This window comes from Watersipora subatra, chromosome 3, assembly GCF_963576615.1.
Source record: "Watersipora subatra chromosome 3, tzWatSuba1.1, whole genome shotgun sequence".
NCBI classification, from domain to species: Eukaryota; Metazoa; Bryozoa; class Gymnolaemata; order Cheilostomatida; family Watersiporidae; genus Watersipora; species Watersipora subatra.
In genome coordinates, this window is record NC_088710.1 from 64,443,073 (window position 1) to 64,458,370 (window position 15,298).

Genomic DNA, 15,298 nt, shown 5'->3' on the forward strand with positions numbered 1-15,298 from the left:
ATCAAATTAGGCAAATTGGCATTAATATCTTTGCTATGCTATGGCTATTATGAGACACAGTGGCAGAGGTCTTATTGTTGCGAAAGAATGCAAGTCTGTAAGAATTTTTTTATCAATGGGTTGTTATTCATAGCCATCTATGATAAGTCTCCGTCTTGTGTGGAATGATGAAAGACAAACAAGCTCACGAACTGTATGCTTCATCACATAGTGCGCTTAGCAACAATGTACGCAAAGCTTAAACGCTGCCGCTGTCGCTGAGTACGTCAAATTCAACTTTACAAACCTATTGATATTTAATCCCGCGTATAATGGCCACATTAAATTGAGCATGTATTTATTACAGCTAATAATGTGTTAGCACAATACAGTTTAGATTTGAACAGTTCAAACATTCAGTATTCAGTATCGCTGGAGTTATTGTGCACGCTTCTATGCCCAAGCAGTTACAATTGCTAGCTATCAGTATCAGAAGGCTCGACTAGTATAAGCAGATCAACTGAGCCATACGAGTCTTTGTTGTACATACACTGGATAGGAATACAAGAAAGCAATGTCATATTTGCCGAGTTTATCCGACTACGTCGGTAGTAGAGTCGCCTCAACAGCCGAACCGACGAGCAAAGCATCATCTAGTCGGCCTGGAGATACTAACCGCATTCTCTCTACTAATCAACAAATAGAAAAAATGTTCACCGGGATGAGTAGGAGTTTAAGCTATACATCAGCGCGTGTTGCTCGTAACAAAAAGGTAAGAAATGATTGATCAATAACTTTTCATATTGTCTCTTTTTTGTTCAATTTTTTGTGCTCCATTTACACGCCTTCGAGGTAAATCACAGTGCGGTTGTCAACTGCCTAGCTGGATATGAAAACATAATCGATAGAATCAATCTGCATTTGGCATAAACTAGAATGGTCTGTTTCTGATGTGAATGTTATAACAAGTACACTACACTTTTTATATGCATTAAATGTGTTTTCGACTTCTCTTGTAACTTTTATATTTAAAGTTCCAAATTATTTCAAGTTAAAGCTATTTGAATATTTTATATTTAATGAAAAGTTCTTTATCTGAACAACCAAATCATATTATTACAAAAGCAACAATTTAGTAATCATTTCCGACTCACAATTTTAACCAATGCAAGACCTATTAGCCTTAGTAATTACATATTAGACCATTTCCAAACTCTGTTTAGGTGATGATATCACTATACCAGTGTAATGACAAACTACAACAGCTAATCACCCTCATGTTCATGGTCTTTTATTATAAGATTGTCCTCCTTTTAAGATTTTTAGAATTAAAATTTTAAAAATTAAACTAACATTTTAATTAAAGTTTGAGCTAGTTGCAGTAAACCACCAATGATAACAAATTCAGTCTAAAGACAGCTAAAGGAATTCTCTAGAACATGTCTGAAAGAAGCATATTAGTAGTAATTTGACTCTTACATAGGATATATTTTCTATCATGTTGATGGTGCAGCTAGAGTGAATTGTACTGCCAAGAATTGTTTTCCCCTGTCATAATATATAGCATACAAGGCTGGCAGGTGTGTCGATATAGTGGTTCTCTGTATAGCTATGCTACAGCTGAGCATAGAAGCTCTTGAGTCCATTCATTGGTTGGAAAAAGGTTGTTGTTTGCTAAGCATATTTATTCTTGCTATTTTAAGAACAATATACATAATCTAAGCCATAGAAATATATTTAGCCAATATATTATATTATATTGGCCACAGAAATAGTACTTAGTGTCAATAATTAAGTGACTATATATTCGTTTGATTAGAGCACAAATATTCATTGTTGACAACTAAAGGCGACAAGTGAACACAAAATCTGAATCAGAATTAACTCTCTGTGATTTGTTCTAACAAGAGCTCTTAACCACTTGGAGGTACAGTGTAATTTTTATGTTAGCTTTAGATTTGCGATTTTTGATTTCAAATACAAACTTGCAAGCTACAAAAGTGCACTGCTTTTGCAAACAAATATATGTATATATATCAGTGATGTTCAACAAATAGGCTACACGCATCTGGTAAGCGCTTTTGTGGACACACATAATGACCATGACCCTTGCAATGATCCTAGAAATAACTTGCTTGGTTTATTATTAATACATTTACACTTATTACAAGGATTAGCAACTGCATTTAGACAACATCGAAATACTAGTGAAAACAAAGAAGTTGTGCTATCTTGTAGATACATATAAATAATGCCACTGCACAAGCAAACAGTCTTGATGATAAGGCGTAATAGCTCTTTGTGCTTTCTATGTTTATACAGTCTATTGTTACCTCCCCCTATCACACCACTTGATAGAACACTTGAGCGATCTATAAAAAGGAGCAGATAAAAACGAACTTACCGCTAATGGATTTTGTGAGTTTAAAACAATATATAAAACAGGTGGTTGCTAGAGCCCTTTTATATGACAAACACAATGTTATCAACACTGGCAAGAAGAGGCTCTACCCTTCGGCATTCCTTTCGTGCTGCTGCAACAATTCAGCTGCCGTTGCGCGTGACATTATGGATATCGTACTGAAGTTTGTAAGTGAGTGTGAAGAGCTAGCGAGGCATCACAAGGCATGGGATAATCAAGTGAGTCAGCGAGATAAATACGTCAGCGGATAGTTTAACTTGGCTCTCACGACTTGCTCCACAACAGTTGCAGAGTAGAATATGAGGCGTGTGCAGATGGGTAGGATTGGCATGTGTTTTCTACTCCTATTTTCAGCCTGGTTTTATAAAAGTAGCCAGACATAAGAAAACTTAGCAGTGATTCTGCAGCTATTAATAACTTGTGAGTTGCAAGCGATCGTACCAATCTCGGGATCGATTATCCGATAAAGTCAACTGCGGTTGTGTGAGATGTGAAATTGATTTGTTTGCAAATGGGATTGCTTCATCTATAATGGGTAAAATTTAGTTAAAAGGTAATTCAACACTGAGTGTATAGTGATATGACTAAGAAACTGCATGTTACCAGACAGTCTTAAAACTTGGTGTATTATAAATACCTGATCCTTGAGATGGTGTTTTAATAGAGATATTTGGTGTTTCAGAGGACATGCTTTTTGCTAAATTATGAAATTGTTCTGAATGTCAACATTTAAAGGTATTTAGTTATACATAAATGGCTAATCACAAAATCTTCATGCTTATATTATAACACCTTACGACATGGCTTATATAATCTTTAGGACTTACAGCTAGCATCACTCTATTCTCTCTGCTAGTCAATGTAATAGTTAATAATCACTGAGTGGGCCAGCTAAACTAAAGAAACATATTGATCAGCTAAAACAGACTACTTGAAGGGATTTTACAAAGTTTTTATATTAACAAATATATTTAGAACTTCAATTTACCTGAAGCTTTATGGAGCTGTCTAATCATGTCAAGCGAGCATAGCCTTGGTTGAGTAAACTACTTATATGGGAACTACACTATCTCATTCCGTTTTTATTCTTGTGCATTATAAGTAGAGGTGGAATGAGACACAAGACGGGACGAGACAGGTCGATACTTGAAAGAAATTTTGAGTATCGACCTGTCTCCTCCCGGTCGTCCCGTCTCGACTTCGTCTCGACCTCGTCTCGACCTCGTCTCGACCTAACTATTACCAAACTCGAGACAGGAAAGAGAACTAAAGCGCCTGAGCACGGCTGTTAAAACATGGCTGCAGAAGAAAGAAAATAAAGTTGCTGGAAATAAAGTAAGACCTATTCAATAGATGGTAAAAATATACATGTAAAAAGTACTATGTTTATAATAATTATTATCAATCAAGCTCAAAATTCTTTGAAATATATAACTTCGCTATTTTAGAGCAGTTTGCGTCACTTTTATTTACAAAAAATACATGCATATTGCTATTAAAATGTTGTATTTAAATCGTTTACACCAGGAGAAAATTCCACTTAAAAAGAGGTTTATCAATTTCATATATCAAGTTCGCTAGTCCTTGTGTAGTGAAATCATCACCAAATGCTCATTATTTTACTGTCCCGTGTCTCGAGTCTCGAATTTTTACAAGACAGCGTTTCGAGTCTCGTCTCGAACTTAAAAACCCGTCTCATTCTACTTCTAATTATAAGCTATAGTAGCATATAAACATACAAGACTCGTGTAAAAGGTTAGCGACTCAAATTCTGGTAGCTTTCTATCAGGAGAGAACAACTCCCAATAGTATATAAATCGTTGTCTGATTTCCATCAGCCGCAAAGACACTTGATTAAGTTTTTAAGAGTCAACAATATACTTGAGCTCTCATCATGCACAGCTTTTACTTGCTATAAGCAAGAAGAGATTATGCTCGGAGAGTCCAGCATGATCAATAAAACTTGGATATAAGTCTTGTTTTCTTTGAGGGAGACCAATGAGAAGCTCAACCATATACATACACTTTACTTGCAGATCCAAGTCTATTTTTTGTTCAGAGGTATATTGCTGAGATGTTATGCATTTTCTGTTTATGAATGCTGTTCATTATATTTCATGGAGAGAGAGAATAAAGCCCAATAGTGGCAGCCTATCATATATTAGCTTACAGAAATAGTTTTCTGTACTCTCACAATACCAAGTGCTGTGTACACATTGGTCAGTTACTGACAGATTCTTTGATCCAAAGCAAACAACAGCTTTTGATAAAGTTTGCCTCGGCACACGTGAATAAATTAAAGTATTGACCAGTGCTTACGTCAGCGAGAAAAGCCACTCTTATACGCCAACTTCAATGACTAACTAAATATAAAATCTGATAGCAAAGGCAAAGAAATTTTATCCGGACAAACGCTGCCACGCACTGATTAGTACCATGCTGTAGATCAATAGACCTGCCTGAACTAGCTTCTTTCTTATTTCTCTTTCCTTTTGAAACCCACTTGTGTTTATCAACTTTGAGTTCAGTGTCGCTCTACTCGCTAATCAATAGCGCTATAAATCTCGCTCACAGGCAGGCTCTTTCAGTCTAATATTTATTATAAATTTCATTTGTTATTGAAGTTATTAGACAGACTTGGAGAGTAGCGTTCGGTAAGTTGACAGCTCTGTGTTCACATCATGTATAAATAGTTACTGTGTACAAACCTATTGCACCCGTTGAATCCAAAGCATAGACTCAAGTTTAACAACAGTTTTAGTGTTTTATTTTACTTCCTCAGTGCTATGCTATGGCTCTAGCAATTTGTAGCTCTATGGAGAACAATTTCTTGTCAGTGTTGATTAAATGACCCAAAAACATTAAGAGCTACAAATTATGTTTGTGATTTTAAAGCTACCTGGTAGAAGAATGATGTCTGTGTGGTTTCAAAACTATCTGGTACAGGAATTATGTCTGTGCGGTTTTAAAGCAGCCTGGCACAATGCTAAGCAAAGCATGAACTTCAGTAGAATTATTAAACATTACCACACAAGACCATGCATATTACATGGTGAGCATTTCATTTCAGGATTACATTAAGATTAAAGAAACTTCTCTGTAATCCGCACATGCCCTTTTATTACAATATTGTACTGAAATTGTCATACAATTGTCAACATATAGTCACTGCAGGACCCACCAATCATATCCTAGAACTGTCTGTTTATTTTTTGTTGAAAAGTCGAGAGGACAAGCGTACTTTAAACTTAAAATAACCGTAGCGTAAAGGCTGGTTTGACTGAAGTTCACATGTTCAATGACCTTTTCATAGCTGTGTCTTACAATAAGATTTACAATATATTACTAATGCAAACAGCTCTATTCTTGAGACTATCTCTAAACAGCGAGGACGAGCAACACAAGAGACAAATGCATATCTTTTTCACATTTTCTTTAAACCATGAAGTTTTTAATATAGTTTGCAATTGTAAGCAAACCATGAAGTTTACCAAATAATATAATAATTACATACATTTAGAGAAATGTTGAAATTCAATTTTGATTGATCTGATGAAGGTTTACATAGACTCATATCCATGCATTTGGATCAGCTCAGATAATCCACGAATATTGGGGTAACATAATACAAATTTATAGCTGTACGAGACTTTGATAGTTTTATTAACTTTAAAAAAAAGAAGACTTCTAATGTAAACATACTTTTGTTACGCAAGGAATAACACTGACCTAATAACAAGACTGGCAAAAGTCTCTGTTGCGCATATAAGTTTAACAATCTTCTTCAGATTACCGTGATTTGGTGTGATGAATCTGTTTGCCTAAGTTTGTATGATTATAAGGCATGTTAGTCGTTGACTCCAACGATATAGTAGTAGGAATAGCGCGTCACTTTTCCCGTGACCGGCTCAGCATCAAGACAATTTTCCCGTTTCTTCACTGTTGCTCATAATACCATTTGTGCCCCTTCTTTGTTTTTTTTTGCAGTTTATCATTCTTCTTTCATTTCTAATGATTGAGAAAATCAAAGTGACTAGCTCAGATCTTCCTTCTAATGCTGGAACACCTAATTTAAATTAAAGATTTTTTTGATATATTACACAACTGCTAATAGCCTGTAGAATGTATATTGAAGTACATCAAAGGCTTGTTATACTTGTAGAGGAAGTTTCCTGCTTTATTAGCTACCAACAACAGTCAATATATCTGCACCTAGGAGTTAACCTAGCAGTTCTACTTATTGACAGTAAACGCAATCATTAATTAGTCTACTTTCCCACTTTCTTCATTACAACGGGACGATTCACCAAAATAATCTAATCCTATGGGCCAAATACTCAACGAACTGCATCCTGTTAGACATCACCAGCAAAAAATTATTTTTTATGGTGATTATGTGACTACTGAAGATGCGGTAGCTGCTAAACAAACCACAAAACCAACATGCATATTACTGTAAAACCTCTATTTGAACGCCGCGACGCTCTATTTTTTAACCCTTTCTTTATAGTGGCGGTCAAATAGAGGTGGCATTCAAATAGAGGTGGCATTCAAATAAAGGCAACATTTAATTAGAGGTTTTACAGTGGTAGAATTTGCTTGCAGATTGTAAAAAGGAATTTGCAAGGTGTAGACGATGGCATAGGAGACAAAGACGATATATCAGCGTGCCGACAGAGCATGACTTGGACAGGAGCCTATGACCTTGAATCAATGGATACCAGAGAAGACACAGGTCATGACACTGACCTTGAGACAGACGGTAAATATATGTGATGAAATCTTTTCTTTAGGAACTTGAATTGAGAAACCCATTCCGTCTGTTTTATTAGGCTCTCCTGATCAATCTGATTTTTTTTCTGATGTTAAGCTGATTATTAGGCTAATGTTAAATTATAAATTTTAGAAAGAATTTACCTATATTTGTTACAGTGAATGTTGTTTGTATACAGTCAATACATTCTTTAGTAACCATGGGCATCATAGCGGTAAAAATAACTATACCGTAATCAAACATACCGCTGCGGTAGGACAAGTGATGTCCAAGTGTAGTTCGTGTATTAATTATATATCAGAATTATACTTGCTAATTGCCAGGCTAACTTCTGACTCTATTATAAAACTACTAAAATTAAGTGATGTTGAGAGCTGAGAGAGAAGACAACTACAATCTACATCTTTTTCTGTACTATTGCAGATGTGTTTGAGGGTTTTGACCACAGTGGTAAGACTTCCTACATAGAGGCTTGTCAGCGCAGCAAGGTTGTACCAGTCTCCTACTATCTTCGACATATGCACGAGTCAGAGCTCAAACTCCGGCACCATCAGCTCGGCAGCAAATCAGTGAAGCCCATTGCAATATCATTAGTTGTAAGCATTTCTCTACTAATGGCTGATATTATAGGATTAAGTAAATTTACAATGTGAATCTTTAAATCTTTCAACAAACTCAATTTTGTTGTGTGATTCAAAGGTACTTAGGAAATGCTTATAAGAGAATATTTTGAAAGCTTATTTTCTTTATATAGTATTACTCTTTATATTGCAGTCAAATGCCAAAATTCTATCTCTTGATCTCACAGACAACTCCTTAGGCTGCCGGGGTGCTCATGTCTTGTGTGACATGCTCAGGGAGAACTGTTTCATCACACATCTGGTATGAATACTTACTAACGTTTTGATATATACATTTAGGTTTGACAGATGCTAGCAATGAGCAATTATAGTGAATAATAATCACAATAGAATTGATCTTTTTCGAACCACTCAAGTAGTTTTGACTCTTATAAAGGCTTTCTTATGAGATGGCGCATCGATTATATAATTGCATCTTATAGAGCAAGTTGAATGATATTTATAGCAATTAACTGTAAGTCTATGTACCAATTGCTGAGTCCATGAAAAATAAAGTACTTTATCTATGTCTATGGTATGGCTTACAAGCATTGAGTTGGATGATACCATAGCCTTTTTTAGCTAAGTGCTAGTCAATAATGGAATTACTTACTTTTTAGAACCTGTCAGAAAACCATTTAGGTGAGACGAGTGCTGAGATGCTCTCAGACATTATTCAGATCACTACCTCCCTCACTCACGTCACCCTCTCGCATAATGATTTTAATGACAGAGCAGCTGTCTTCTTCGCCGAAGCAATCTCAGCAAGTTCATTTGATATATTTCTGTTTATGCACATTTGAAAGAAGCCTTTTCGTAATTCTTTGATTACAGTTTGACTTGTTTTACTTATGAACAATGTTTTTGTAGAACACAACAAAAATTGAATACTTAAATCTAAGTCACAACAAATTTGCGGAGATGTCTGGAGTCGTCTTAGGACCAGCGATAGGAGAAAACTCTTCAATTCAAGATTTAGACCTCAGCTGGAACAGTTTGAGAAGGAAAGGTGCTGTCGCCATTGCTCAAGGACTAAAGGTAATTACAATCAATATATTGTTGTTAGATTATCATAAAATTTTTCTAGACTCAATGATGTACTTGTTAGTAATTTTTCCTTGGCTAGGTTTTTGATTAATTTTATTTCTATACATTGTTTTTGTTAAAAAGTCACAAGTAATATTTTTATTTTCCCAAAACTCTAGTTAAGGTTCAGCTTGTATGCCTTTTATTTTGTAGACAAACATTATGATTAAAAGATTGGACCTTTCATGGAATGGATTCGGAGTTGATGGTTCACGAGAGCTAGGGAAAGCTCTTATGGAGAACACAACTCTAGAAGAACTTAATGTAACGTGAGCACTTTATGGAAGTTTAATAGCTCATACATACTGATGTTGTAGTATAGACATAATAATACTCTAGTAATGTCTGCTCAATACAGATACAAGATACAATATGGTAATAGAAGGAATGAAAAGCGTAAAGCAGGTATGCTTGCTTGTGCTAACTTTAATTTCGAGAGCTCGTTTTAACGAAACAATTTTGTAAATAAAAGATAATATTTATCTAAAAATAATATTTAGAATTTTTAAATCTTTATTTTAACAAATTGAAACTGACATTATTTGTTTACAAAGCAGTTTCTGACTTGAAGACTTCTTTTGTTTTCCATTTCTCAAACACTAAAAATATATTCTTTCAACATGAGCAGAAATGTTCAATTATAATTGTTAAGCAGTCAAAGTTATGGTATTCAAGTTATAAAAACAAACAACTCACTTCCTAGACATACACTATATACAATACGCAGCTGTATACTAGATACGACATATACAGTACTTATGTATACATTGTACCATATACGTTCAATATATACCTTATATTTCTTTATTGCCCGGTTAACAGCTTAGATAGTTCCCAGAAATTCCAGGAAGATTTGTTTTTGTTGGAAAGGTGGGCTGAGCATTGGGGTATGGTGTTTAACACTGATAAGTGTCAAATAGTCAGGTTTGGTAAGAACGGTCTTGATAGTTCTGTGGATTACTTTTTAGGAGGAATAGCGTTAGAGAATGTATCAGCTTTTAAATATCTTGGAGTTGAAATTACTAGTGATTTTAGTTGGGACTTGCAGATTGATTCGGTGACGGCAAAGGCTTCTCAGAGGTTGGGTATGATGAGGCATGTGCTTTTTAAGGCCCCCAGAAAGGTGAAGAGGGTTGCATACCTCACCTTGTGTAGACCTATAATGGAATATGCAGGTGAGGTATGGGACCCTCATTTAGTTAGGCAGATAACATCGTTGGAGAATGTGCAGCGAAGGGCTGTGCGTTTTATTTCAGATTTGAGGGGAAAACAGAGTGTTACGGAAGCAAGGCAGTTTTTGGATCTAGAGCTGTTGGAGGCAAGGCGTAAGAGTGCTCGCATGACATTGATGCTAGAGATTTTAACAGATAGCAGGCACAGTTCTTTTGTTGATAGTTTTAAGCATTTGCAAGATACAATTCATGATCATAATACAAGGTCAACAACTAACGGGGAACCCCCCGCCATTGAGTCAAATTCGAGTTTTTATCAATATAGTTTTATGCCCAGGACTTCCCGCAACCTGCGAGGAAAGCCATGAAATTTTATCGAATTTTTGACAGACATTTTGAAGGCCTTCTTTTACCCGCGAGCGGGGTCTAAAGGCTCGAGTTTTACCTAGACCTAGACCTATACGTATATGGAACAATTATAGACTTTCAGAAAGGCTGTCTTTAGCTTTCCGGTATTCATTCGTGCTTGAAGAACTTTTTTTTTAAAGCTCCTGCTTTTAATTCAGCAAAATAGCGGATAAAATACAATAGAAATAAAATAAAGAAATAAAATACAATAAAATAAAATACAATTAGCTCATTGAAATTACAGAAACAATCGACTGACTACAGAGGCAGCAGTTCTACTGGGAAAGGGAGTTGCAGTCAGCGAGTCTCTCAGGGTCCTCAAGGTATTTACTTTATCAACAGCATATTTGTTTCTGATGCTGACAACAGGTTGTAATGAATCAGCTGTAGGGCGGTAGTATTTTATTGTATTACATAAAAGATTATATAAATATTATAAATACAAGTATTAATAATATATTATAAATAAATATATATGCAATAATATATATTTTATAAATATTAATAATATATTATAAATAGATATAAATAAATATTATATACAATGAGTAATTTATTGGTAAACATCAGAAAAACTTGATTTGACCTTAAATAAGTGACTAATAATAAAAAAGGCTAAGAAAAAACCCAAATGATGAGTGACAGAGTGAGTACTGAACTAAACCATGGGTAGCCTTGCAGCGCTTCAAATAATTTTCAGTCTTAAAGCGGTGTTTCAGAATCGGAATTACAGATACAAAAGTTTGAATCTGTATCTTTTGAAGATCTCTGATGTATTGCAGATGGGTAGGAATCCAATGCAAAGTGCTGGCTGCTGGGCTGTCTGCTCCGCTATACTTAAAAATCCACATGTTCTGATGAAGGAGTTGGTATTTGATGTGAGTATTGTGCTAGACTGTCTTCACTTTTAACAAGATTTATTCATGTTACTACTAATACAATCTGATCTATTTGAAAATCTGAAAATGAAAAAGGTACCACATGGCCCAACCAAGAAGTTTTAGCACTGAGAATAATGTAGAACAACATGACTTGCAAACTAATAATTACTAATAAAGAAATAGCAATTAATTATAAAACTGATAATAGGCAAGCAAATGACGAGAAAGAATTTCATAGTAAGAAGGGGAATCAATGACTTCTCTACTCATCTTCCTAGCTATCAAATCGAAAAGCAACAAAATTTTTAAAGACGAAGGACAAATAAGTTATCGCGTGTACGTAAGGGATATTATAATAGTTACAGAAATTTTTACAGGCATGTAGTATGCCAACAGGCCGGTCAAAACCATCCAAATATTTACACACACCGTGAAGTACATTTAGGTGTGAGAAATGTGTAGCAGACAAAATGCATCGTGACAAGCTAATGAATTTGTATAAAACTAAGAAAAATTATTGCAAAAATTGCTTACAAACCAAACAAGTACTAGAAAAACAATAATTACAAGGTTTAAACCTAAATACAGAAAAACATGCTTCATAAAAAACAAGCAAATATATTAACAGAAATTACCAATATATAAAACGAAGTGAAGAATATAATCAGTATGCAGAAGTTTTGGTTCAGTACTCAGCTTAAACGATAGACTGAACATGAGGGAAATGGGAGACATAGATATAAGTTGATGAACAAAGCTAAAAGACATACATGTACATGTAAGACGTGAGATTAGCCAAAGATGTCGGCATCAAAAAGTGCTGAGAGTATATAGGAGAAGCAAGGTGAATAGAAATCATACAAAACTATCAACAACAAAAACAAACCAACGGGGCTAACAAATAAGATAATAATAAAGGAATGTAAAAAGATGTTAGGGCAAACCTATGCAAACTGAGAGAGTATCAATACAGACCTACCAAATGAAACAGAATATTAACACAAACCTACCGATGCAAGCTGAGAGAGTATTAATACAGACCTACTAAATGATAGTGATTGAGTATCAGCACATACCTACTGACTGAAAAAGTATGGATGCAGACCTGCCAATGATAGTTGAGAAAATATTGATACAGACCTACCAAATGAAACAGAAAATCAACACAGACCTACCAATGAAAACGGAGAGAGTATCAATAAAGACCTACCAAATGATTGTGAGTGAGCATCAGCACATACATACTGACTGAGAAAGTATTGATGACCTACCAATGATAGCTAAGAAAGTATTGATGACCTACCAATGATAGCTAAGAGAGTATTGATACAGACCTACCAATAATAGCTAAGAGAGTATTGATACAGACCTACCAATGGTAGCTGAGAGAATATTAATACAGACCTATCAATGATAGCTAAGAGAGTATTAATACAGACCTACCGATGGTAGCTAAGAGAGTATTGATACAGACCTACCAATGGTAGCTAAGAGAGTATTGATACAGGCCTACCAATGATAGCTAGGAGAGTATTGATACAGACCTACTAATGGTAGCTAAGAGAGTATTGATGCAGATCTACCACACCCATAACTAAAGCAACTTTATCTACACTCAACAACAGATGTTTTTATAACTTATTGCACGGCTAATAACCAAGCAATCTATACTAACGACCCGTCATAATAATATGGAATAATTCTTAGCTAGGGAAAATGTAACTAGCAAGGCAGGCACAAGTTAAAACTCCATCGCTATTTATAAACATAGCACCTTTGTAAAACAGAAGTAAGAAAAACAAAAAATATATTTAAAAAAAATTACTGGTGGTCCTCCATATTCAAATCTAGATTAAACATTTTGTTTGTAGCAGACTTGGTATAAATATATCAAAAATATTAATAAAATCTGTCACTTGCAGGATGTGTTAGTCAACAAAGATTTCAATGAAATTCATCAAGAGCTCAAAAACCTGATACCAGACATACATGTCTACCACGGAGGCCTTGAGCCACCAAAGAAACCAAAGGCTAAGTTGCATCCAATGGTGAAGGTACAGAACTATATAACCAAACACAACCTCAAGCTGATAGACTTTTTTCGGAGGTTTGACCAAGATGGCAGCATGAGCGTCAGCCACTCAGAATTCAAAGAAGGCTTAGAGGTGAGTTCAGCTAATTAAGCAAGTCTCACAACCCTTTAGAGAATAGATAGGTCTTAGCACAAAACTTGTACCTATTATCAAGTGTTGATACCGACTTCCTAGTTCTTTTCCCTAGGTATCCCCACACTATCTATGCGATGAGATTTTCAACATAATTATAGTCAGCTTTTCTATTCGCAAAATTCCTTTAGTATTATGATGTTTTTGATATTAGCACCAAAGTCCTATGCTACTGAACTGTAAGACCTTTAGCTTTTTCAATATTCTTTATAGGTCTACATTTTACAACAATTGTGTGGTTTTTTTGACAATTGTTGTTCTGATGATGGCAGGATTTAGGTATACATCTTCAGCCCGAAGAACTGGATACGCTAATAGGAGAGCTAGACAAAGACGGAGATGGAGAAATTAATTACAGGTATATCAATTCTGGTTCCATTTTTCAACTGTCTTTGGCTACTTACAAACCTGTCATACTTCTCTTTTTAACCTTGGTAGGCTAATTTTGATATGCTAATCCTATGGCTGTTTAACTGACCCGCTGTTTCAGCTTACGTAGGATATAACAATGAGATATAAACCCAGTCACTGAGATCTTATTTTCTTTATATGGCATCTCAAATTTTTCAGTTTACTCGCGAAGTTATTAGCATTCCTTAACCCTACAGTAACCCATATGGCATATTCACATATGTAACAACAGTTTTGTAGAGTTGTCCTACCATAAATATACATATAAGTGAAAAACTTCCATTTTGGCCAGAGAGAGCTATCTTTTAGCTACACGATGATAGCAAATTTGATTGGTTCATAACAAATCATGTGACCTGAGGGCAATTTTAATTTAGTTGCTTCCAAATTTGAAGTAATTTGCTAAGCACCCTAGAACTATCAAACTGGAAACATCATAATATTTAGTGTAATAGTGTATTAGTTTGGACTCGTAAAATAATATAAAAATGCAATTTTTTATACTATAAAGTATAGGTGCAAATTGATGTAAATCGAAGTGAAACATTAAATATCCCACTTAATTATCACAGTCTAAGTGCTGCAAGGTTAATCTTTCATGCAGGTTCGGAATATTTTCACCCTTTTATTTAACAGTCATGTTTAGCCTGTGTGCCTGTTTATTCCAGCTCCTCTGCTTTAATTCCAACCCACTGAAGACGGTAGGTATTTATTGTGTGAATTTTGGCACACTTGTAACGTGTTAATAAGCTAATGTTTAATGGATAAACTCTGGCTAAGCAGTCTGCTCATATTCGACTTGTATAAGCAGACTGAGTGAGTAGTTGTCTTTTCTTTATCTTGTATGTTGTTGGTAACCCTGTGAGTGATATGTGACTAATAACTGTCTTTGTAACTATACGGTAAGTAAAATGAGTCAGCTCGTGTCTACTAACCTATGACGATCTACATGCACTAGATAATATTGGAACATTAAGGTTGACAAGATGCCCTCAAATTAACACTTTCTGGATAAAGGGGTTTTTGACTCAAAACTGCAATATAATCGCTACAAATCCCGATGGGAACTTATATGTTTGCCAGTTAAATAGGCCTGATGTGCAGCATACAAGCAGCATAAATCGCTGTCATCCATAACTTACTTTCCAACTTGTTTATTAACACCCCAATGACTAACTACTACCACCCTAATATGGAGATAATGTTTTTAGCGAACTGGTGATTGGTAACCAGGAGTTCACTAGCGCTAACGAGGAGCCACCAAAAGCCACACCAACATTTGGACTGAACGTTGCATCTCCAACGCTACAGGCCTTCTCC

At 35.2% G+C, this 15,298-nt stretch overlaps 1 protein-coding gene across 1 annotated transcript; it reads left to right on the forward strand.

Moving 5' to 3' along the window:
* Nucleotides 1-553: 553 nt before the first annotated feature.
* LOC137392287 (leucine-rich repeat-containing protein 74B-like) lies at nt 554-15,259 on the forward strand. The gene is made up of 13 exons (XM_068078959.1): nt 554-751; nt 7,007-7,163; nt 7,599-7,771; nt 7,950-8,057; nt 8,416-8,559; nt 8,666-8,833; nt 9,035-9,150; nt 10,706-10,784; nt 11,244-11,339; nt 13,265-13,507; nt 13,840-13,925; nt 14,647-14,679; nt 15,190-15,259. Exons 1-12 carry the CDS (start codon nt 554-556, stop codon nt 14,672-14,674), a joined length of 1,596 nt encoding a protein of 531 aa, XP_067935060.1. The 3' UTR covers nt 14,675-14,679; nt 15,190-15,259.
* The last annotated feature ends 39 nt before the right edge of the window (nt 15,260-15,298 follow it).

Excerpts from the sequence above, each read along its gene's own strand:
- LOC137392287 (XM_068078959.1), top strand. The coding sequence starts at position 554 with ATGTCATATTTGCCGAGTTTATCCGACTACGTCGGTAGTAGAGTCGCC. Across the intron at positions 8,058-8,415 it reads ACTGTTTCATCACACATCTG|AACCTGTCAGAAAACCATTT; the intron begins GTATGAATACTT and ends CTTACTTTTTAG. Across the intron at positions 10,785-11,243 it reads AGTCTCTCAGGGTCCTCAAG|ATGGGTAGGAATCCAATGCA; the intron begins GTATTTACTTTA and ends GATGTATTGCAG.